General features: G+C 36.7%; 2 protein-coding genes across 3 annotated transcripts in view; both read left to right on the top strand.

The window, feature by feature from the left end:
* The window catches only part of LOC102804386 (zinc finger MYND domain-containing protein 10-like), an 84,715-nt gene that overhangs the window by 56,728 nt on the left and 2,563 nt on the right, over positions 1 to 25,424 (top strand). For both annotated transcript variants that reach the window (XM_085497280.1, XM_085497281.1), the window contains 3 exons: positions 1,704 to 1,876; positions 2,236 to 2,361; positions 4,037 to 4,158. In XM_085497280.1, coding sequence (XP_085353406.1) covers positions 1,704 to 1,876; positions 2,236 to 2,361; positions 4,037 to 4,158 — 421 coding nt within the window. The remainder of the gene's footprint in view (positions 1 to 1,703; positions 1,877 to 2,235; positions 2,362 to 4,036; positions 4,159 to 25,424) is intronic.
* LOC102800909 (ileal sodium/bile acid cotransporter-like) lies at positions 8,211 to 23,982 on the top strand. The gene is made up of 3 exons (XM_085496628.1): positions 8,211 to 8,566; positions 14,928 to 15,138; positions 23,032 to 23,982. The coding sequence occupies exons 1-3, from the start codon at positions 8,211 to 8,213 to the stop codon at positions 23,545 to 23,547; spliced, it is 1,083 nt and encodes a 360-aa protein (XP_085352754.1). The 3' UTR covers positions 23,548 to 23,982.

Below are 25,424 nucleotides of genomic sequence, written 5' to 3'. Positions count from 1 at the left end.
ACAGGTTGTGAAACCATGTTCCAGTATGTTATTACATGCTCACAGCACTTATAGGTTGTGAAACCATGTACCAGTATGTTATTACATGCCAAACATTACTTATAGGTTGTGAAACCGTGTTCCAGTATGTTATTACATGCCCATAGCACGTATAGGTTGTGAAACCATGTACCAGTATGTTATTACATGCCCACAGCACTTATAGGTTGTGAAACCATGTTCCAGTATGTTATTACATGCTCACAGCACTTATAGGTTGTGAAACCATGTACCAGTATGTTATTACATGCTCACAGCACTTACAGGTTGTGAAACCATGTTCCAGTATGTTATTACATGCTCACAGCACTTATAGGTTGTGAAACCATGTACCAGTATGTTATTACATGCCAAACATTACTTATAGGTTGTGAAACCGTGTTCCAGTATGTTATTACATGCTCACAGCACTTATAGGTTGTGAAACCATGTACCAGTATGTTATTACATGCTCACAGCACTTACAGGTTGTGAAACCATGTTCCAGTATGTTATTACATGCTCACAGCACTTATAGGTTGTGAAACCATGTACCAGTATGTTATTACATGCTCACAGCACTTATAGGTTGTGAAACCATGTACCAGTATGTTATTACATGCTCACAGTACTTATAGGTTGTGAAACCATGTACCAGTATGTTATTACATGCCCACATCACTTATAGGTTGTGAAACCATGTACCAGTATGTTATTACATGCCCACATCACTTATAGGTTGTGAAACCATGTACCAGTATGTTATTACATGCCAACATTACTTATAGGTTGTGAAACCATGTACCAGTATGTTATTACATGCCAACATTACTTATAGGTTGTGAAACCATATACCAGTATGTTATTACATGCCAAAATCACTTATATGTTGTGAAACCATGTACCAGTATGTTGTTACATGCCAACTCTGTAATATTTTGTTGTTCTACTTGTGATTACTCAGTAATTTGATGCAAACCATAATCACTCATAATTTGAATACAATATTGAGGGGATTGTTCTATATTAACCAGTATTATGCCATATGTTTTCCTGTCAAAATTTTGGTTCCACATTTTTTTATATTCTCATTTATTTTTCTTCAGTTTTTTTCTTAATTTTGGACTAAATAAAGATAATTTTTTATTGGCAGCTAGTTTTGATCAAAATTGTTAATAATATTAATATTTAATTGAACTATATCCTTGGATCATGATAAGTTGTACTATAAAGGAATCACGGGGGGGGGGGGGGGGGAAATGAGAAAAAAAAATTACAATAAAACATTAGCAAAATATACGTGTTTTTTTTCTACTTTGTGAAAATTTTATATTCAAGCTGTTGATATTATTTGAAAAACGCCCAAAAAACATCTGTTTGTGTCTTGTTTTCGATTTCATTCAAACATAGTGCATAGAATGAACATTGGGGCTTTGTTACATATACCCGATAATTTTGTTTTACATATCAAAATCAAAATGGCTCTCTGGTGACCATTTGTTTTAACGAATGCTGTTAAATGCCTTTTCTCATGTCATACATATGCACATGATCCAAATGAAGATGGCCAAATGGCATCCATCTTAAAACTAAAAATGCTTTAAAATCATGTTTTCTTACGGCTTACTGCTTACTATTGTGCGAGAGGGATGTTCACAGCTCTCATTCACTGCTGTATTTTTTAGGTAAACTATTGAAGTATATTGATGGCAAATGGCAAGAAGTACCAATGAGTGAAAGACTAAAATTAACTAAGTTAGAGGGTCAAATATGGATTGCAATGTTTAACCTACTTATGGGGCCCGAGTGCCAGAGGAAATATGAATTCAATTCTCATAATAAGAACCAGATACTCAAGGTCAGTGTTACAATTATTTCCATTACCAGACTAAATATATATTATGTAAATATAATTTTTTGACTACATTGCAGTTTACCTGAGTCTGTACTGATATTTAACCGATCACTTTGGTGCTAAGAAGTATGTCAGTTGAGTAAGAGTTTTCCCACATTACTTGTATGAGAACTGAAACATATTTTAGCGTAGCAGTGGGTATTTTTTAGCAGTGTTATAGAGTAGGGGACCCCCCCCCCCCTCCAACTCTGTAATTGTTGATAAACAATAAAGGTAATTTTATTTAAATTAGTCACATCATCTAGACTTTTTCTGAGAGCACTTTCTAATTAATTTTCACATCATGTTTGTTTTTTTAACAGCTGCGAGCCCACATGACAGAGGTCTTATTAGATCAGATACCAATGCTAGTAGACTTACAGAGGTACTTAGAACACTTATCAATGATGGAGCCACCAGCAGCCAGGCAAGGATTAGTATTAGAACAGGTACAGTGTATAATATGCATTGAATTGTGAATGCAGGAAAGGGGTGCAATTAACGAGTCATTGGTGCAAAGAAATTACTAGATAATCCACTTTCAATCATTAAATAGAATTACCCTAATATTATTCCCTTGAGCGCCATATTTTTAGTTCCCGTTTGGATGCAGTGCGTGCGTCCAGACCTGTATCTTAGAAATGCCTGGACCAATCACAATCAAACTTTACACATACATCATACATTACATTATACATATGCACATGAATTTGTTTCACGATCTGATTCAAGATGGCCAAATGGCAGCCATTTTTGCACTGAAAATCATCAAAATTAAGCAATTCTCGGCTGTTTACAGGTGGACTTGGTATATACATTGGACATTATAGGACCTTGATGCACATCATTTTGTTTTTCAGATTGGATTCAAAATGGCTGACTGGCTGCCATTTTGTTTTAATGAAAGGGCTTATAGAGCCATATCTCTGACATGCTTTGACTGATTATGTTTAAATTTTTAATATTCATCCTACATCATGTCGTAGATATACAGATTTATTGGTTTGACGATCCTATTCAAAGTGGCGAAATAGTAGCCATATTTGTGCTAAAAAAATCATCAAATATCAAGCATTTCTAGCATTTATGAATGGATTTTATTCAAACTTATAACATACATTCAGACATTACGAGTTCCTGATATAGATTTATTGGTTAGACGATCCTATTCAAAGTGTCCGAATGGTGGCTACTTTTGTGCTAAAAAAATCATCAAATATCAAGCATTTCTGGATGGATTTCGTTCAAACTTATAACATACATTAGACATTACAAGTTTCTGATGCACGTCATTTTATTTTTCAGATCGAATTCAAAATGGCTGACTGGCGGCCATTTTGTTTTAATGAATGGGTTTCTAGAGCCATCTCTGACATGCTTTGACTAATTATGTTCAATTATGTTTATATATTTTATATATTCATTATACACCTTATGTCATAAATATATACATGTATACAAAATGGCTGATTTTGTTTTAATTAATGCTATTCTTGAGCAATATCTCTCAATGTGGACAAGTACTCGTTTGACGATCAGATACAGATGTCAATCATTTTAATGTTAAACAATCATCATAATCATATTCTTGACATGGTTATAATCCAGCTATATTACTATCAACAAAACTATACATCTTAAATTCGATAACTAACTGGGACTGTGCCATGCATGGCTTGTTTATTTTAATTTTCTTTGATCCAAGTTGGTTAATAGGCCTTTTTGAGTATAGCACCACATTCAGTCAAACTGTTCTATTGTAAAGAATTGTGGGTATTGTTTAGGGCAAAATCAATTGTTTTTGCTATTACTCATGTGACTTTGCCTCAAACAATACTGATAACTCTTCATATGATGGAATAGTTTGGGCTGAATGTGTCACTATTCTCAAAATTACAATATACATGTATATATGTTCACATGCGCTTTCTTAAATGTCTTGTAAAACAGATGACTGGCAACAGATGTACTTCTAATTTGGCCATAGCAAACATTATGGACTTGAATTTATGTATTGACAATGTACTTGCCATAAGATAAGAAGTTTGAGCTATCTTGAATTTCTACTAATTTATTTGTGGCATGGCATGGTATGTGTGATTTTGATTTGTTCATTTTTTACAGGTACCCGAGATCTATGATAGTATGGTACGTGAGAATGATGGGAAATGGTCAGCCATAGCCAAACATCAAGTCAAGAAATACTTTAATCCACCAAAAGCAAATTTGAGAGAACAGGCAAGAAGGTTGGTACTGACAAATCATACGAAGCATTGTGTTTTTGAAATGATCAGACGTGCAGTATACAGTAACGCACAGAACTGTGATTAATTTGAAATATTTGCTTGATGTGTTATCTTGTAAATAAAATGCACACAGTTAAAATGCTTATCTCTATGGCAGCACAATGCCATTGAATCTGTGTAAAATACAGTAAATCCTGAGACTGTGTGTTCAAATGCTGGACAGAGGTAGTCATCATTTATTTGAAAAAAAAAATGAACTAGAAACTTTGAATATGATAAACAGTCTTTCCTTGTGTGACATCATCTTGGACTCCTGGCTCCCCATATAGCTGTATCCATCCTTGTGTGACATCATCTTGGACTCCTGGCTCCCCATATAGCTGTATCCATCCTTGTGTGACATCATCTTGGACTCCTGGCTCCCCATATAGCTGTATCCATCCTTGTGTGACATCATCTTGGACTCCTGGCTCTCCATATAGCTGTATCCATCCTTGTGTGACATCATCTTGGACTCCTGGCTCCCCATATAGCTGTATCCATCCTTGTGTGACATCATCTTGGACTCCTGGCTCCCCATATAGCTGTATCCATCCTTGTGTGACATCATCTTGGACTCCTGGCTCCCCATATAGCTGTATCCATCCTTGTGTGACATCATCTTGGACTCCTGGCTCCCCATATAGCTGTATCCATCCTTGTGTGACATCATCTTGGACTCCTGGCTCCCCATATAGCTGTATCCATCCTTGTGTGACATCATCTTGGACTCCTGGCTCCCCATATAGCTGTATCCATCCTTGTGTGACATCATCTTGGACTCCTGGCTCCCCATATAGCTGTATCCATCCTTGTGTGACATCATCTTGGACTCCTGGCTCCCCATATAGCTGTATCCATCCTTGTGTGACATCATCTTGGACTCCTGGCTCCCCATATAGCTGTATCCATCCTTGTGTGACATCATCTTGGACTCCTGGCTCCCCATATAGCTGTATCCATCCTTGTGTGACATCATCTTGGACTCCTGGCTCCCCATATAGCTGTATCCATCCTTGTGTGACATCATCTTGGACTCCTGGCTCCCCATATAGCTGTATCCATCCTTGTGTGACATCATCTTGGACTCCTGGCTCCCCATATAGCTGTATCCATCCTTGTGTGACATCATCTTGGACTCCTGGCTCCCCATATAGCTGTATCCATCCTTGTGTGACATCATCTTGGACTCCTGGCTCCCCATATAGCTGTATCCATCCTCATCTTGGTTTCAGAGGAATGTTGTCGTCTGCGATTTCATCACACTTGTTCAAAATACGAGGTGATTAATTTGTGGTAATTATGGGTTTTCTGATATTTAGATGAGAAACAGAATTTGATATTTTAATGGCACGTAGTATGGTTAAAAAAGTCAGGTGCATTCACTATGACAGGGAGGCATTGTTCATCTAGCCACTTCTTTGTATGGTCTGTACTGATTGATGGAAACAGGGAATTGACCATGTATTATACGTGACTGAACAGTTTGATTTGTGTTGTAGACTGCACGCATTGACCGTTGTTTGTCTTAAAACTGAGAGGAGATACATGTACGTGATATCTAAAGTGCTTGCTTCACAAGGCTGCTTTCACATTCTTCCTGATGGACTTTAAATAATGTATTCACAGTATGTGTATTGTATTTGATCTGTTTATATTGCATGCTTACGTAAATGATAAATAAATCAAAGTTGAATGATCTAAAATACAATAAATGCAAATTTTTGATTTATGTATATCTCTATTTGAGATTCACTTCTAAAGACAGAAATACCTCAAATTCCTTGATTGACTATTATAGTTTTTGGTTAAATTAAAGTATGCTTCTATTAAAACACAATAAGAAAAATATTTTTGTAATAAAAAAAAAATTTAAAAAAAAAATGTCTGGTCAGGTTGTTTTTGCTAAAATCAATGCAGGCATTCATATATTTACTTTTGTATACTTTTATTTTGTAATACGGTTGTAATTAACAATTTATGAATGTAGGTCAAGCTTGCTGTCCTTCACATGACCTTGCATTTTGTGAGGTCACACCACACTACTTCAACAATGGTATCAAATTTAATGTTACCCAACACAAGACTAGCATTCATCTATTCCATCAGCACAGCAAAAGTGTAAATTAATGTTTGTGACGGCTATTACCCACAGACATGACAATCACCACACCCGACTTGTTACCTATTGTGTTTGTTACCTCAGTTGTAAACTGTTTATAGTGGAATAAAATTAATTACATTAAATTCTATATTTGTTGCATGTTTTTGTCAGTTGCCAGTTGTTATGCTGTTTTATTTGATATATTTTATATTTCTAATACTTCGCAGTTTCTTTTTTAAATAAGTCTGTTTCAATTTGTCAATTTATGTATGTCATGAGGGTATAAAAAAAAACATACTTTAGCAAACATATATGCACAACTCTCTCCCTCTGTTGCTCTTTAAAAGTCACTTGAGTGGCATACTTCTTTAATTGTTAGCAAGACTTTCCATTCATGTCTATTGTTGAACACAACAACTTTACTTAGTGGGCATTAAGCTGATTGGACTGGGTATTAACATTTGTTCATAGGTACCGTACATGTAACTCAGTTAATGGAAAGTACAAGCATTATGAAGTCATACTAAAAACAATTTATTATTAATGATGTGACTCAGTTCTTTTTTTTTAAATTGTTAAACATTTATCAAGATTATTTTGTCATTGTGTCTTCTGTAACCCTCTATCTACCTATGCCCTCCCTGCATTTCGACCATTGTGTCTATATGCAATTAGCCCCACCCCTTCTTTTATCAAGCACACTTCAGTTTTTCTTTCACACCGATGACAACAGTCTGACATTCTTGCTGCAAACCCCAAGGTAAGTTTAACATTTCTGTTTTTTCTGTATTTATAATTACAAAAACATTGTATACAATGATTCCTATGTCTCATCATTAAGTTTTTTTTGTCAAAACAGTCGCCCTATGTTTAAGTCTTGAATAACTTTGTTAAGTGTTCTGTTATTCCTAATAATTTGTCTTATTTTATAATATCAGCTGCTTTACTCCTGGTACTTGATCAAACGTTCTCACAAATTAAACAAAAGTTATACAAAAAACTTTAAATTAACAAATGTTTTTATTTTTCAATTCCAAAAAGTTTGACAAAAGCTTGACTACATGATATGTTTTAAATAATCCAACATAAGTTTCAAAGTTTCAGGGTAAAGCACAGAAAACTTTTGCTTTTTTTTCAATGAGAGCAAAGTGCAATAAGGAACTACTTCTCTGCTGTCAGTGAAAACATTCCTAGTACAATATGTTGTTACCTGGCAAACATTTTGAATTGGCGAGTGCAGTTTAATTTTCTTTTTGAATGCATGATTAGGGTACCCTCTCTTTTACCCAGGATTGCCATTTTTTATTCATTGAATAATGGTAATGATGCCATTACATGTATGTCATTATTTGAGAATACTTAAAGTTGTATTGTTGGCATTTTCTATTATGTGTAACATGACCAAAAATCAAATTTGAGAGTAATGGCATTCATGAGTTATACTGATTGAAACCTAACATATTGGAACTTAGAAAAGTTATTTGTCTTTATAACGATACATCCCTTTATGCATTGCTGTTTGAACTCTACTTCAGGTATGCACTAAACATAACTAGCCCAGAGAGTATATATATTTGATTTTTGAGTTCACTCAAATGCAGTAGTAGTAACATGAATAAAATGACAATGCAGAAAATAGTCAAGATGTGCATCTCAGACTAAACTTAATGAATAATGATTTTGTTATATACGTGATTTGGTGACTTGATGACACTTAACTTAATTACAACCATACTACAAAACTGCTCAATGATGTTCAGCTATTGACAAGGTCGATATCTTTACTGTATTAGGTACAATATGCATATTACATTAACATGTCAAAGGCATACACAAGTTGTGCTGACAACAATAATCTCATTGAATTTAACTGTTCTGATTTTTTTTTCAGTTGTAGTTGCCTTTCAAGATGGATACTACTACAATTGAAACAACCACTGGTAATGAAAGTAGTGATGGTGGTGGCGTTCCTCCACTCGTCATTGCCAGCCAAGTTGATATTAATGTGACACTATTTATCATGATGGTGTCAATGGGATGTACCATGACTGTTGGTGAAATCAAACAAGTATTCAAACAACCTCGTGGTATAGCGATTGGAATCATATGCCAGTTTGGTCTGATGCCATTGCTCGGGTTTTCGTTGGCACATGCTTTCAGTTTAGAGCCTAACGTTGCCATTGGTACTATTATCATTGCTAGTTGTCCTGGGGGTGTTCTGTCCAATGCAATGACGTACTGGACACAGGGAGACACAGTACTAAGGTAATTACCATAAAACTTGACAGCCCTACTCTTATATCACCTTAAAAGCTCCAGTTTTAGACGAAATACAAGTTTTCAATATGTTCAATAATATTTAGCCAATCACTATCAAACTTTTTGACTCCCATGGTTAATCTTTATAAATAGATGACCTGTATATTATTTTAAGTAGATCTGCCAAAAAAATGTATTTTGGGTGATTTTTTTGCAATCATTGATGTGTGCACTGATCCATTATAGTAAACAACATAGCTTAACAATGTATGTGATTTCAATATCTTGGTCATAGTACAACAGAGAGTTTGAATGTCAATTACAAATCATTTGCCATGCTGAATAATTATTGTTTTATGCAATTATTCCAACCTTTTGAATAAAACAACAAATTATTATTTCAACATTTTCAATATTGCTCTTCTACTGCATGATTTTCGCTTCAAAGTCTATACATACAGTGACTATACCATAGCTCCCCTGGAGTTTGTAATGGTCCACCCCTAAGTTGCTAGAACTAAATATTCTGCACAATAACTATACCATAGCTCCCCTGGAGTTTGTAATGGTCCATCCCTAAGTTGCTAGAACTAAATATCCTGCACAATGACTATACCATAGCTCCCCTGGAGTTTGTAATGGTCCATCCCTAAGTTGCTAGAACTAAATATTCTGCACAATGACTATACCATAGCTCCCCTGGAGTTTGTAATGGTCCATCCCTAAGTTGCTAGAACTAAATATTCTGCACAATGACTATACCATAGCTCCCCTAGAGTTTGTAATGGTCCATCCCTCAGTTGCTAGATCTAAATATCCTGCACAGTGACTATAACATAGCTCCCCTGGAGTTTGTAATGGTCCATCCCTAAGTTGCTAGAACTAAATATCCTGCACAGTGACTATAACATAGCTCCCCTAGAGTTTGTAATGGTCCATCCCTAAGTTGCTAGAACTAAATATCCTGCACAATGACTATACCATAGCTCCCCTGGAGTTTGTAATGGTCCATCCCTAAGTTGCTAGAACTAAATATTCTGCACAATGACTATACCATAGCTCCCCTAGAGTTTGTAATGGTCCATCCCTAAGTTGGTAGAACTAAATATCCTGCACAGTGACTATACCATAGCTCCCCTAGAGTTTGTAATGGTCCATCCCTAAGTTGCTAGAACTAAATATCCTGCACAGTGACTATACCATAGCTCCCCTAGAGTTTGTAATGGTCCATCCCTAAGTTGCTAGATCTAAATATCCTGCACAGTGACTATACCATAGCTCCCCTAGAGTTTGTAATGGTCCATCCCTAAGTTGCTAGAACTAAATATCCTGCACAGTGACTATAACATAGCTCCCCTAGAGTTTGTAATGGTCCATCCCTAAGTTGCTAGAACTAAATATCCTGCACAGTGACTATACCATAGCTCCCCTGGAGTTTGTAATGGTCCATCCCTAAGTTGCTAGAACTAAATATCCTGCACAGTGACTATACCATAGCTCCCCTAGAGTTTGTAATGGTCCATCCCTAAGTTGCTAGAACTAAATATCCTGCACAGTGACTATACCATAGCTTCCCTAGAGTTTGTAATGGTCCATCCCTAAGTTGGTAGAACTAAATATCCTGCACAATGACTATACCATAGCTCCCCTAGAGTTTGTAATGGTCCATCCCTAAGTTGGTAGAACTAAATATCCTGCACAGTGACTATACCATAGCTCCCCTGGAGTTTGTAATGGTCCATCCCTAAGTTGCTAGAACTAAATATCCTGCACAATGACTATACCATAGTTCCCCTAGAGTTTGTAATGGTCCATCCCTAAGTTGCTAGAACTAAATATCCTGCACAATGACTATACCATAGCTCCCCTAGAGTTTGTAATGGTCCATCCCTAAGTTGGTAGAACTAAATATCCTGCACAGTGACTATACCATAGCTCCCCTGGAGTTTGTAATGGTCCATCCCTAAGTTGCTAGAACTAAATATCCTGCACAGTGACTATACCATAGCTTCCCTAGAGTTTGTAATGGTCCATCCCTAAGTTGCTAGAACTAAATATCCTGCACAGTGACTATACCATAGCTCCCCTAGAGTTTGTAATGGTCCATCCCTAAGTTGCTAGAACTAAATATCCTGCACAGTGACTATACCATAGCTCCCCTAGAGTTTGTATTGGTCCATCCCTAAGTTGCTAGAACTAAATATCCTGCACAGTGACTATACCATAGCTCCCCTAGAGTTTGTAATGGTCCATCCCTAAGTTGCTAGAACTAAATATCCTGCACAGTGACTATAACATAGCTCCCCTAGAGTTTGTATTGGTCCATCCCTAAGTTGCTAGAACTAAATATCCTGCACAGTGACTATACCATAGCTTCCCTAGAGTTTGTAATGGTCCATCCCTAAGTTGCTAGAACTAAATATCCTGCACAGTGACTATACCATAGCTCCCCTAGAGTTTGTATTGGTCCATCCCTAAGTTGCTAGAACTAAATATCCTGCACAGTGACTATACCATAGCTCCCCTAGAGTTTGTAATGGTCCATCCCTAAGTTGCTAGAACTAAATATCCTGCACAGTGACTATACCATAGCTCCCCTGGAGTTTGTAATGGTCCATCCCTAAGTTGCTAGAACTAAATATCCTGCACAGTGACTATAACATAGCTCCCCTAGAGTTTGTAATGGTCCATCCCTAAGTTGCTAGAACTAAATATCCTGCACAGTGACTATAACATAGCTCCCCTAGAGTTTGTAATGGTCCATCCCTAAGTTGCTAGAACTAAATATCCTGCACAGTGACTATACCATAGCTCCCCTGGAGTTTGTAATGGTCCATCCCTAAGTTGCTAGAACTAAATATCCTGCACAGTGACTATACCATAGCTCCCCTGGAGTTTGTAATGGTCCATCCCTAAGTTGCTAGAACTAAATATCCTGCACAGTGACTATAACATAGCTCCCCTAGAGTTTGTAATGGTCCATCCCTAAGTTGCTAGAACTAAATATCCTGCACAGTGACTATACCATAGCTCCCCTGGAGTTTGTAATGGTCCATCCCTAAGTTGCTAGAACTAAATATCCTGCACAGTGACTATACCATAGCTCCCCTGGAGTTTGTAATGGTCCATCCCTAAGTTGCTAGAACTAAATATTCTGCACAGTGACTATAACATAGCTCCCCTAGAGTTTGTAATGGTCCATCCCTAAGTTGCTAGAACTAAATATCCTGCACAGTGACTATACCATAGCTCCCCTGGAGTTTGTAATGGTCCATCCCTAAGTTGCTAGAACTAAATATCCTGCACAGTGACTATACCATAGCTCCCCTAGAGTTTGTATTGGTCCATCCCTAAGTTGCTAGAACTAAATATCCTGCACAGTGACTATACCATAGCTCCCCTAGAGTTTGTATTGGTCCATCCCTAAGTTGCTAGAACTAAATATCCTGCACAGTGACTATACCATAGCTCCCCTAGAGTTTGTAATGGTCCATCCCTAAGTTGCTAGAACTAAATATCCTGCACAGTGACTATACCATAGCTCCCCTAGAGTTTGTAATGGTCCATCCCTCAGTTGCTAGATCTAAATATCCTGCACAGTGACTATACCATAGCTCCCCTAGAGTTTGTAATGGTCCATCCCTCAGTTGCTAGATCTAAATATCCTGCACAGTGACTATACCATAGCTCCCCTAGAGTTTGTAATGGTCCATCCCTCAGTTGCTAGATCTAAATATCCTGCACAGTGACTATAACATAGCTCCCCTAGAGTTTGTAATGGTCCATCCCTAAGTTGCTAGAACTAAATATCCTGCACAATGACTATACCATAGCTCCCCTAGAGTTTGTAATGGTCCATCCCTAAGTTGCTAGAACTAAATATCCTGCACAGTGACTATAACATAGCTCCCCTAGAGTTTGTAATGGTCCATCCCTAAGTTGCTAGAACTAAATATCCTGCACAGTGACTATAACATAGCTCCCCTAGAGTTTGTAATGGTCCATCCCTAAGTTGCTAGAACTAAATATCCTGCACAGTGACTATACCATAGCTCCCCTAGAGTTTGTATTGGTCCATCCCTAAGTTGCTAGAACTAAATATCCTGCACAGTGACTATAACATAGCTCCCCTAGAGTTTGTAATGGTCCATCCCTAAGTTGCTAGAACTAAATATTCTGCACAATGACTATACCATAGCTCCCCTAGAGTTTGTAATGGTCCATCCCTAAGTTGCTAAAACTAAATATCCTGCACAGTGACTATACCATAGCTCCCCTAGAGTTTGTAATGGTCCATCCCTAAGTTGCTAGAACTAAATATTCTGCACAATGACTATACCATAGCTCCCCTAGAGTTTGTAATGGTCCATCCCTAAGTTGCTAGAACTAAATATCCTGCACAATGACTATACCATAGCTCCCCTAGAGTTTGTAATGGTCCATCCCTAAGTTGCTAGATCTAAATATCCTGCACAATGACTATACCATAGCTCCCCTGGAGTTTGTAATGGTCCATCCCTAAGTTGCTAGAACTAAATATCCTGCACAGTGACTATACCATAGCTCCCCTAGAGTTTGTATTGGTCCATCCCTAAGTTGCTAGATCTAAATATCCTGCACAATGACTATACCATAGCTCCCCTGGAGTTTGTAATGGTCCATCCCTAAGTTGCTAGAACTAAATATCCTGCACAGTGACTATACCATAGCTCCCCTAGAGTTTGTAATGGTCCATCCCTAAGTTGCTAGAACTAAATATCCTGCACAATGACTATACCATAGCTCCCCTAGAGTTTGTAATGGTCCATCCCTAAGTTGCTAGAACTAAATATCCTGCACAATGACTATACCATAGCTCCCCTAGAGTTTGTAATGGTCCATCCCTAAGTTGCTAGAACTAAATATCCTGCACAGTGACTATACCATAGCTCCCCTAGAGTTTGTAATGGTCCATCCCTAAGTTGCTAGAACTAAATATCCTGCACAATGACTATACCATAGCTCCCCTAGAGTTTGTAATGGTCCATCCCTAAGTTGCTAGAACTAAATATCCTGCACAGTGACTATACCATAGCTCCCCTAGAGTTTGTAATGGTCCATCCCTAAGTTGGTAGAACTAAATATCCTGCACAGTGACTATACCATAGCTCCCCTAGAGTTTGTAATGGTCCATCCCTAAGTTGGTAGAACTAAATATCCTGCACAGTGACTATACCATAGCTCCCCTAGAGTTTGTAATGGTCCATCCCTAAGTTGCTAGAACTAAATATCCTGCACAGTGACTATAACATAGCTCCCCTAGAGTTTGTAATGGTCCATCCCTAAGTTGCTAGATCTAAATATCCTGCACAGTGACTATACCATAGCTCCCCTAGAGTTTGTAATGGTCCATCCCTAAGTTGCTAGAACTAAATATCCTGCACAATGACTATACCATAGCTCCCCTAGAGTTTGTAATGGTCCATCCCTAAGTTGCTAGAACTAAATATCCTGCACAGTGACTATAACATAGCTCCCCTAGAGTTTGTATTGGTCCATCCCTAAGTTGCTAGAACTAAATATCCTGCACAGTGACTATAACATAGCTCCCCTAGAGTTTGTATTGGTCCATCCCTAAGTTGCTAGAACTAAATATCCTGCACAGTGACTATACCATAGCTCCCCTAGAGTTTGTATTGGTCCATCCCTAAGTTGCTAGAACTAAATATCCTGCACAGTGACTATACCATAGCTCCCCTAGAGTTTGTAATGGTCCATCCCTAAGTTGGTAGAACTAAATATCCTGCACAGTGACTATACCATAGCTCCCCTAGAGTTTGTAATGGTCCATCCCTAAGTTGCTAGAACTAAATATTCTGCACAGTGACTATAACATAGCTCCCCTAGAGTTTGTAATGGTCCATCCCTAAGTTACTGAAACTAAATATCCTGCACAATGACTATACCATAGCTGAAGTTTGTAATGGTCTAAGTTGCTAGAACTGAATTTGACATCCATTGCAAGCATCAATAAAGTTTTTGTATAGGTGGCAAACTGTTGATAAAAATTGATTTATTACACAAGTCAGTGCACAACCAATCTATCATAACCAACAAGTTTCTAAGTTGCTATAAATAAAAGGTGAAATTTCTTTGTCAGACAAATACATGCAGCTAGTCTCAATGAATACAGGACAAGCCATGTATAGTTGAACTTTGCTAGTTTAAATAATTTTATTGTCAGTGTTCATGTGGATCTACTGTGTATTTCTGCTTTATTTACCAAGCTTCTTTGCATAATTATATAATTGTCATGTGTTGTGTTGTTTTAGAACCACTTGAAAAGATGATGTACAGTATCTCTTGATTGTTATGCATTTTTTTGCAGTGTTTGCATGACAACAGTGTCCACCATTCTTGGGATTGGGATGATGCCATGGTGTCTCTTCCTTTATAGTCAAAGCTGGTCAAGTTTTGATGGTGTTATCTTACCCCAAAGTCGTGATATCATTATTGCTTTACTTATCATTCTAATTCCGGCTGGGTTTGGAATGATCATCAAATGGAAAAGACCAGTCACAGCAGAAAAAATAGCAAAGGTATTTTTTGAATTAAATTTTTTTGTGTATAATAATTCAATAGTTTCTCTTAGAGTGGTGATCAAAATCAAACCAGCGGTTTCCAGCTTGGTATTCATGGAGCTCTAGGGAGCTATGCTGATTTCATTAAATAGCTTTTAATAAGGTTAGGTGTTGGGGTTTGGGTAAGGGTTTATAGCGGCTAAGTAACATAACACAGCAAATACATGTATTTACAACCAGCGATTTTTTATACAGCAATTGATGTTTTTTTGGAGATAAACAATGGGTTTCAATTTGTTCCAGTCTGCTTGCAAAAATGAGGCGCCTCACTGACACAGCTCATGAATATTCTTGCATAAATTTGCATATTGCGCAGAGCTCCCTGACAGAGCAGCTTCCCAGAGCTCCGTGAATACCCCAGCCAGAAACCGCTGGTTTGTTTTTGATCACCTCCCTTGCTCTGTCATCAGCTGGTACTAGCGATATACTGCTGAGTTTTGTATCACTGAGTTATAGTAGCAATGTGCAAGATATGCTGCTTTCCACTCCACTCACAATATGCCTAGAATTAATGTAGTGTTTCACTTACTATATGCCTAGAATCAATGTAGTGTTTCACTCACTATATGCCTAGAATCAATGTAGTGTTTCACTCACTATATGCCTAGAATCAATGTAGTGTTTCACTCACTATATGCCACTCTACTAATGCCTAGAATCAATGTGGTCTTTCACTCACTATATGCCACTCTACTAATGCCTAGAATCAATGTGGTGTTTCACTCACTATATGCCTAGAATCAATGTAGTGTTTCACTCACTATATGCCTAGAATCAATGTAGTGTTTCACTCACTATATGCCTAGAATCAATGTAGTGTTTCACTCACTATATGCCTAGAATCAATGTAGTGTTTCACTCACTATATGCTATTCTACTAATGCCTAGAATCAATGTAGTGTTTCACTCACTATATGCCATTCTACTAATGCCTAGAATCAATGTAGTATTTCCCTCACTATATGCCACTCTACTAATGCCTAGAATCAATGTAGTGTTTCACTCACTATATGCCTAGAATCAATGTAGTGTTTCACTCACTATATGCCGAGAATAAATGTAGTGTTTCACTCACTATATGCCTAGAATCAATATAGTGTTTCACTCACTATATGCCACTCTACTAATGCCTAGAATCAATGTAGTGTTTCACTCACTATAAGCCTAGAATCAATGTGGTCTTTCACTCACTATATGCCTAGAATCAATGTGGTGTTTCACTCACTATATGCCTAAAATCAATGTGGTGTTTCACTCACTATATGCCACTCTACTAATGCCTAGAATCAATGTAGTCTTTCACTCACTATATGCCACTCTACTAATGCCTAGAATCTATGTGGTCTTTCACTCACTATATGCCACTCTACTAATGCCTAGAATCAATGTGGTGTTTCACTCACTATATGCCTAGAATCAATGTAGTGTTTCACTCACTATATGCCTAGAATCAATGTAGTGTTTCACTCACTATATGCCTAGAATCAATGTAGTGTTTCATTCACTATATGCCTAGAATCAATGTAGTGTTTCACTCACTATATGCCACTCTACTAATGCCTAGAATCAATGTGGTCTTTCACTCACTATATGCCACTCTACTAATGCCTAGAATCAATGTGGTCTTTCACTCACTATATGCCTAGAATCAATGTAGTGTTTCACTCACTATATGCCTAGAATCAATGTAGTGTTTCACTCACTATATGCCTAGAATCAATGTAGTGTTTCACTCACTATATGCCTAGAATCAATGTAGTGTTTCACTCACTATATGCCATTCTACTAATGCCTAGAATCAATGTAGTGTTTCACTCACTATATGCCATTCTACTAATGCCTAGAATCAATGTAGTATTTCCCTCACTATATGCCACTCTACTAATGCCTAGAATCAATGTAGTGTTTCACTCACTATATGCCTAGAATCAATGTAGTGTTTCACTCACTATATGCCGAGAATAAATGTAGTGTTTCACTCACTATATGCCTAGAATCAATATAGTGTTTCACTCACTATATGCCACTCTACTAATGCCTAGAATCAATGTAGTGTTTCACTCACTATAAGCCTAGAATCAATGTGGTCTTTCACTCACTATATGCCTAGAATCAATGTGGTGTTTCACTCACTATATGCCTAAAATCAATGTGGTGTTTCACTCACTATATGCCACTCTGCTAATGCCTAGAATCAATGTAGTCTTTCACTCACTATATGCCACTCTACTAATGCCTAGAATCTATGTGGTCTTTCACTCACTATATGCCACTCTACTAATGCCTAGAATCAATGTGGTCTTTCACTCACTATATACCACTCTACTAATGCCTAGAATCAATATAGTGTTTCACTCACTATATGCCTAGAATCAATGTAGTGTTTTACTCACTATATGCCACTCTACTAATGCTTAGAATCAATGTGGTCTTTCACTCACTATATGCCACTCTACTAATGTCTATAATCAATGTAGTGTTTCACTCACTATATGCCTAGAATCAATGTAGTGTTTCACTCACTATATGCCACTCTACTAATGCCTAGAATCAATGTAGTGTTTCACTCACTATATGCCACTCTACTAATGCTTAGAATCAATGTGGTCTTTCACTCACTATATGCCACTCTACCAATGCCTAGAATCAATGTAGTGTTTCACTTACTATATGCCACTCTACCAATGCCTAGAATCAATGTAGTGTTTCACTTACTATATGCCACTCTACTAATGCCTAGAATCAATGTGGTCTTTCACTCACTATATGCCACTCTACTAATGCCTAGAAACAATGTGGTCTTTCACTCACTATATGCCACTCTACTATTTTTAAATGCCTAGAATCAATGTGGTATTTCACTCACTATATGCCACTCTACTAATGCCTAGAATCAATGTGGTCTTTCACTCACTATATGCCACTCTACTAATGTATAGAATCAATGTGGTCTTTCACTCACTATATGCCACTCTACTAATGTCTAGAATCAATGTAGTGTTTCACTTACTATATGCCTGGAATCAATGTAATGTTTCACTCACTATATGCCACTCTACTAATGCCTAGCATCAATGTGGTGTTTCACTCACTATATGCCACTCTACTAATGCCTAGAATCAATGTGGTCTTTCACTCACTATATGCCACTCTACTAATGCCTAGAATCAATATAGTGTTTCACTCACTATATGCCTAGAATCAATGTAGTGTTTCACTCACTATATGCCACTCTACTAATGCCTAGAATCAATGTGGTGTTTCACTCACTATATGCCACTCTACTAATGCCTAGAATCAATGTGGGGTTTCACTTACTATATGCCTAGAATCAATGTGGTGTTTCACTCACAATATGCCACTCTACTAATGCTTAGAATCAATGTGGTCTTTCACTCACTATATGCCACTCTACTAATGTATATAATCAATTTAGTGTTTCACTCACTATATGCCTAGAATCAATGTAGTGTTTCACTCACTATATGCCACTCTACTAATGCCTAGAATCAATGTGGTGTTTCACTCACTATATGCCACTCTACTAATGCCTAGAATCAATATAGTGTTTCACTCACTATATGCCTAGAATCAATGTAGTGTTTCGCTCACTATATGCCACTCTACTAATGCCTAGAATCAATGTGGTGTTTCACTCACTATATGCCACTCTACTAATGCCTAGAATCAATGTGGTGTTTCACTTACTATATGCCTAGAATCAATGTGGTGTTTCACTCACAATATGCCACTCTACTAATGCTTAGAATCAATGTGGTCTTTCACTCACTATATGCCACTCTACTAATGCTTAGAATCAATGTGGTCTTTCACTCACTATATGCCACTCTACTAATGTCTATAATCAATTTAGTGTTTCACTCACTATATGCCTAGAATCAATGTAGTGTTTCACTCACTATATGCCACTCTACTAATGCCTAGAATCAATGTGGTGTTTCACTCACTATATGCCACTCTACTAATGCTTAGAATCAATGTGGTCTTTCACTCACTATATGCCACTCTACCAATGCCTAGAATCAATGTAGTGTTTCACTTACTATATGCCACTCTACCAATGCCTAGAATCAATGTAGTGTTTCACTTACTATATGCCACTCTACTAATGCCTAGAATCAATGTGGTCTTTCACTCACTATATGCCACTCTACTAATGCCTAGAAACAATGTGGTCTTTCACTCACTATATGCCACTCTACTATTTTTAAATGCCTAGAATCAATGTGGTATTTCACTCACTATATGCCACTCTACTAATGCCTAGAATCAATGTGGTCTTTCACTCACTATATGCCACTCTACTAATGTATAGAATCAATGTGGTCTTTCACTCACTATATGCCACTCTACTAATGTCTAGAATCAATGTAGTGTTTCACTTACTATATGCCTGGAATCAATGTAATGTTTCACTCACTATATGCCACTCTACTAATGCCTAGCATCAATGTGGTGTTTCACTCACTATATGCCACTCTACTAATGCCTAGAATCAATGTGGTCTTTCACTCACTATATGCCACTCTACTAATGCCTAGAATCAATAGAGTGTTTCACTCACTATATGCCTAGAATCAATGTAGTGTTTCACTCACTATATGCCACTCTACTAATGCCTAGAATCAATGTGGTGTTTCACTCACTATATGCCACTCTACTAATGCCTAGAATCAATGTGGGGTTTCACTTACTATATGCCTAGAATCAATGTGGTGTTTCACTCACAATATGCCACTCTACTAATGCTTAGAATCAATGTGGTCTTTCACTCACCATATGCCACTCTACTAATGCTTAGAATCAATGTGGTCTTTCACTCACTATATGCCACTCTACTAATGTCTATAATCAATTTAGTGTTTCACTCACTATATGCCTAGAATCAATGTAGTGTTTCACTCACTATATGCCACTCTACTAATGCCTAGAATCAATGTGGTGTTTCACTCACTATATGCCACTCTACTAATGCCTAGAATCAATATAGTGTTTCACTCACTATATGCCTAGAATCAATGTAGTGTTTCACTCACTATATGCCACTCTACTAATGCCTAGAATCAATGTGGTGTTTCACTCACTATATGCCACTCTACTAATGCCTAGAATCAATGTGGTGTTTCACTTACTATATGCCTAGAATCAATGTGGTGTTTCACTCACAATATGCCACTCTACTAATGCTTAGAATCAATGTGGTCTTTCACTCACTATATGCCACTCTACTAATGCTTAGAATCAATGTGGTCTTTCACTCACTATATGCCACTCTACTAATGTCTATAATCAATTTAGTGTTTCACTCACTATATGCCTAGAATCAATGTAGTGTTTCACTCACTATATGCCACTCTACTAATGCCTAGAATCAATGTGGTGTTTCACTCACTATATGCCACTCTACTAATGCTTAGAATCAATGTGGTCTTTCACTCACTATATGCCACTCTACTAATGTCTAGAATCAATGTGGTCTTTCACTCACTATATGCCACTCCACTAATGTCTAGAATCAATGTAGTGTCTCACTTTTTATATGCCACTCTACTAATGCCTAGAATCAATGTAGTGTTTTACTCACTATATGCCACTCTACCAATGCCTAGAATCAATGTGGTCTTTCACTTACTATATGCCACTCTACTAATGCCTAGAATCAATGTGGTGTTACACTTACTATATGCCACTCTACTAATGCCTAGAATCAATGTGGTCTTTCACTCACTATATGCTACTCTACTAATGCCTAGAATCAATGTGGTCTTTCACTCACTATATGCCACTCTACTAATGCCTAGAATCAATGTAGTGTTTCACTCACTATATGCCTAGAATGAATGTAGTGTTTCACTCACTATATGCCTAGAATCAATGTAGTGTTTCACTCACTATATGCCACTCTACTAATGCCGAGAATCAATGTGGTGTTTCACTCACTATATGCCACTCTACTAATGCCTAGAATCAATGTGGTGTTTCACTCACTATATGCCACTCTACTAATGCCTAGAATCAATGTAGTGTTTCACTCACTATATGCCTAGAATCAATGTAGTGTTTCACTCACTATATGCCTAGAATCAATGTAGTGTTTCACTCACTATATGCCTAGAATCAATGTAGTGTTTCACTCACTATATGCCACTCTACTAATGCCTAGAATCAATGTGGTCTTTCACTCACTATATGCCTAGAATCAATGTGGTGTTTCACTCACTATATGCCTAGAATCAATGTGGTGTTTCACTCACTATATGCCACTCTACTAATGCCTAGAATCTATGTGGTCTTTCACTCACTATATGCCACTCTACTAATGCCTAGAATCAATTTGGTCTTTCACTCACTATATGCCATTCTACTAATGCCTAGAATCAATATAGTGTTTCACTCACTATATGCCTAGAATCAATGTAGTGTTTCACTCACTATATGCCACTCTACTAATGTCTATAATCAATGTAGTGTTTCACTCACTATATGCCTAGAATCAATGTAGTGTTTCACTCACTATATGCCACTCTACTAATGCCTAGAATCAATGTGGTGTTTCACTCACTATATGCCACTCTACTAATGCCTAGAATCAATGTGGTGTTTCACTCACTATATGCCACTCTACTAATGCTTAGAATCTATGTGGTGTTTCACTCACTATATGCCTAGAATGAATGTAGTGTTTCACTCACTATATGCCTAGAATCAATGTAGTGTTTCACTCACTATATGCCTAGAATCAATGTAGTGTTTCACTCACTATATGCCATTCTACTAATGCCTAGAATCAATGTAGTGTTTCACTCACTATATGCCACTCTACTAATGCCTAGAATCAATGTAGTGTTTCACTCACTATATGCCTAGAATCAATGTAGTGTTTCACTCACTATATGCCTAGAATCAATGTTGTGTTTCACTCACCATATGCCACTCTACTAATGCTTAGAATCAATGTAGTGTTTCACTCACTATATGCCTAGAATCAATGTGGTCTTTCACTCACTATATGCCTAGAATCAATGTGGTGTTTCACTCACTATATGCCTAGAATCAATGTGGTGTTTCACTCACTATATGCCACTCTACTAATGCCTAGAATCAATGTGGTCTTTCACTCACTATATGCCACTCTACTAATGCCTAGAATCTATGTGGTCTTTCACTCACTATATGCTACTCTACTAATGCCTAGAATCAATGTGGTGTTACACTTACTATATGCCACTCTATACTAATGCCTAGAATCAGTGTGGTCTTTTACTCACTATATGCTACTCTACTAATGCCTAGAATCAATGTGGTCTTTCACTTACTGTATGCTACTCTACTAATGCCTAGAATCAATGTGGTGTTACACTTACTATATGCTACTCTACTAATGCCTAGAATCTATGTGGTGTTTCACTCACTATATGTCACTCTACTAATGCCTAGAATCAATGTGGTGTTTCACTCACTATATGCCACTCTACTAATGCCTAGAATCAATGTGGTGTAACACTTACTATATGCTACTCTACTTGCGAGAGCATTATTTGGAATTCTCCTGACACAGGATTTACACACATGGCAATTTTTTCAAGATCGTTTATACATGTATTTACATAAAATTAAATGGGTATTGAGATAAAACTACTGGTAGTCTGATCAATGCTAAGCATTACTGCAGTGGCATACAGTGAGTTGATTATAGGCTACTGCTATATGTATTGCTAATGTATGCAAATGTTATGATGTTATCTACATTTTTACATTTCTATGCGATCTGTACTAATGCTTACTTATGTACAGTAAACAGTAATTGTCTTATTTGTTTCTATCTTACAGATACTGAGTGTCTTCGTTATTCTTGGTATTCTTCTGTTTATAGTCCTCACCTTTTTCACCTCACCACACGTTTTCAAGTCAAGCTGGCAGCCGTATATGGTGTCATTTCTTTATCCACTCTTTGCCTTTGCACTTGGTTACACAATACCAATTTTACTGAAATTTAATAGTGCTCAGGCCCGAACCGTTGCATTTGAGACTGGTATACAAAATAGCGCCCTCGCTCTCAGTATAATCAATCTGTTAATTATACAAGGCAATGATGTTAAGGAGATGATGATAGTACCAACGCTACATGCTGTAATGACTGTTATAGAATCATTCACCATTGTTGGCATCTATTGGGCTTATAAAAAACTGAAAGCCAAACAACAATTACAATCAGTCTGTGTTGATGATGAAAAAGGTGAAACAAAATCAATTCAGCATAGTCAGCATGAATTGAATAAAGTGAGTGGGATTGAAAATATTTCCATGGTTACAGGAGATGAAAAATCTACCAACACAGGTGAATAAAATTGAAAGGAGAGATTATTCATATTCTATGGGATGCTGAAAACTCTTGATGACAAAATAAATTGATAAACATGCTTCATAATTTTGAATGTTTTCTTCAGTGTATGTAATAAAGTACTTTATATATCACAATAATACAATGTAACTTTGAAGCATGTGTCTTTATAAGTCGAGAATAGAGTCAAGAGTATTGGACTATTATCTACAGATGAAGGCATGCTTCTTCCAGAGGCCACTAAGATGGTAAAACAATTGGTGTACTTGTATTTACAAGATTGTCATCTACAAAAATTGTTAAATATATTTAATGTATTTTTATTTTACATATTTATATTTTTATTGTATGTGTGCAAAGGGTTTCATTATGTACTAAAATTGTGTGTGTTTAATTTAGATAAAGGAATCATTGTCATAAATGGCAAGTTGTAAATTCCATTATTTTCAGCTTTATGTATTAAAATATACATTTTTGTCTTGCTTCTCATGTCCTGACAAGAATGCATGTGTGAAGTACATCACCATCCTAAAATTCATTGACAAGGCATATTTACTGCATTCACTCACATTCACATAATCGTCTGCAGAGTTGACTTGCAGTATATTATCTTACTATGGTTAATGCATGTCTGTGGTGTAGAAATCAGCGCATGGGAAATCAAAACGACCACCTACTGGCATTTTAGCAGTAATATACAAATATATATATATATATATATATATATATATATATATATATATATATATATATATACACACATGTATATAGAGAGTAGTTTTACTATATTTTGGGATCCCCTACATTTCTATTTTTACGTGAATTTCTCAAGTAAACTCAGATGAATTCCATTGAACATTATTGGTCCCTGGTGCACATATTTTTTTTTTCAAGATGGGATTGAATATGGGCATCTGGTGGCCATTTTGTTAAAACAACTGGTGTTCCAGGGCCATATCTCTAACGTGCCTTAACTGATCACATTCAAACTTTACACATACATGCATCTGCTGTTTGATCCACATAATGAATATATTTCATTCAAACTTAGTTACGTTCATTGAACATAATGGGTCTTTGATGCATGTCATTTTTTTTTCTTGGCAGTTCAGATTCAAAAAGGCCAACTTTGATAGAACTTCAATGCATATAAATTGTTTCCCAGATTAGATTCAAAATGGATGATTGGTGGCCATTTTGTTTTAACAAATGCTGTTCTAGTGCCGAATCTCCGACATTCTTTGACCAGTCTCATTCAACACAAATACACAAAAAATGCACATTAAATAAATTTGACTTCTGTTTGTATTATATCTGGCATATGAGTATCAGTCATAATAGATAATAAAAACATGTACTGAATCAGACATCATACAACCAGTACCATTCTACTGATGTAACCTATCAGCATACTAATCACACTAACTTCATAAATCGATACTGTTATTTTCAATGACTTGTTTATTCTGTATTTTACTATAATTTTGTTGATATTGTTTTTAATTAAATAATAATTGCATAATAAATTGTATTTTAATTTCCCTACAGAGTGTTTGGTGAGTTTATTTAGTCTTGGCTGCAATGTCTTGGTTTTCTTTATCAATGGTTATTAATGTAGAGTTAATGCCCGTCACCTGAAAGAATTTCTGACCATGATCAGTCATGATTCATCATAATTATCATGGGTTATCTTGGTCTTTACCTATGATGTAATGTCTTTATCTGGAGTTGGTCAAGTTCATTTTGTATACTTTACACAAATACATAAACCTGAACATATTAAGTTTTATGTCAGGCTTGTATATTTTGATTGTGAAAACCACAATCTTGGCAGTCTAAATCAACATATTCACATTGAACTTGCATTATATTGATATAACAT

This window comes from Saccoglossus kowalevskii, chromosome 3 (genome assembly GCF_978046115.1).
Source record: "Saccoglossus kowalevskii chromosome 3, keSacKowa6.1, whole genome shotgun sequence".
Classification (NCBI taxonomy): Eukaryota; Metazoa; Hemichordata; class Enteropneusta; family Harrimaniidae; genus Saccoglossus; species Saccoglossus kowalevskii.
This window is presented reverse-complemented; position numbering and strand designations above follow the sequence as displayed.

What these genes read in the sequence shown, in the direction of transcription:
- LOC102800909 (XM_085496628.1), top strand. Translation starts at nt 8,211, where the DNA reads ATGGATACTACTACAATTGAAACAACCACTGGTAATGAAAGTAGTGAT. An exon ending in CAGGGAGACACAGTACTAAG is followed by an intron (nt 8,567 to 14,927) that starts GTAATTACCATA and finishes ATTTTTTTGCAG; the next exon opens with TGTTTGCATGACAACAGTGT. An exon ending in CAGCAGAAAAAATAGCAAAG is followed by an intron (nt 15,139 to 23,031) that starts GTATTTTTTGAA and finishes TCTATCTTACAG; the next exon opens with ATACTGAGTGTCTTCGTTAT.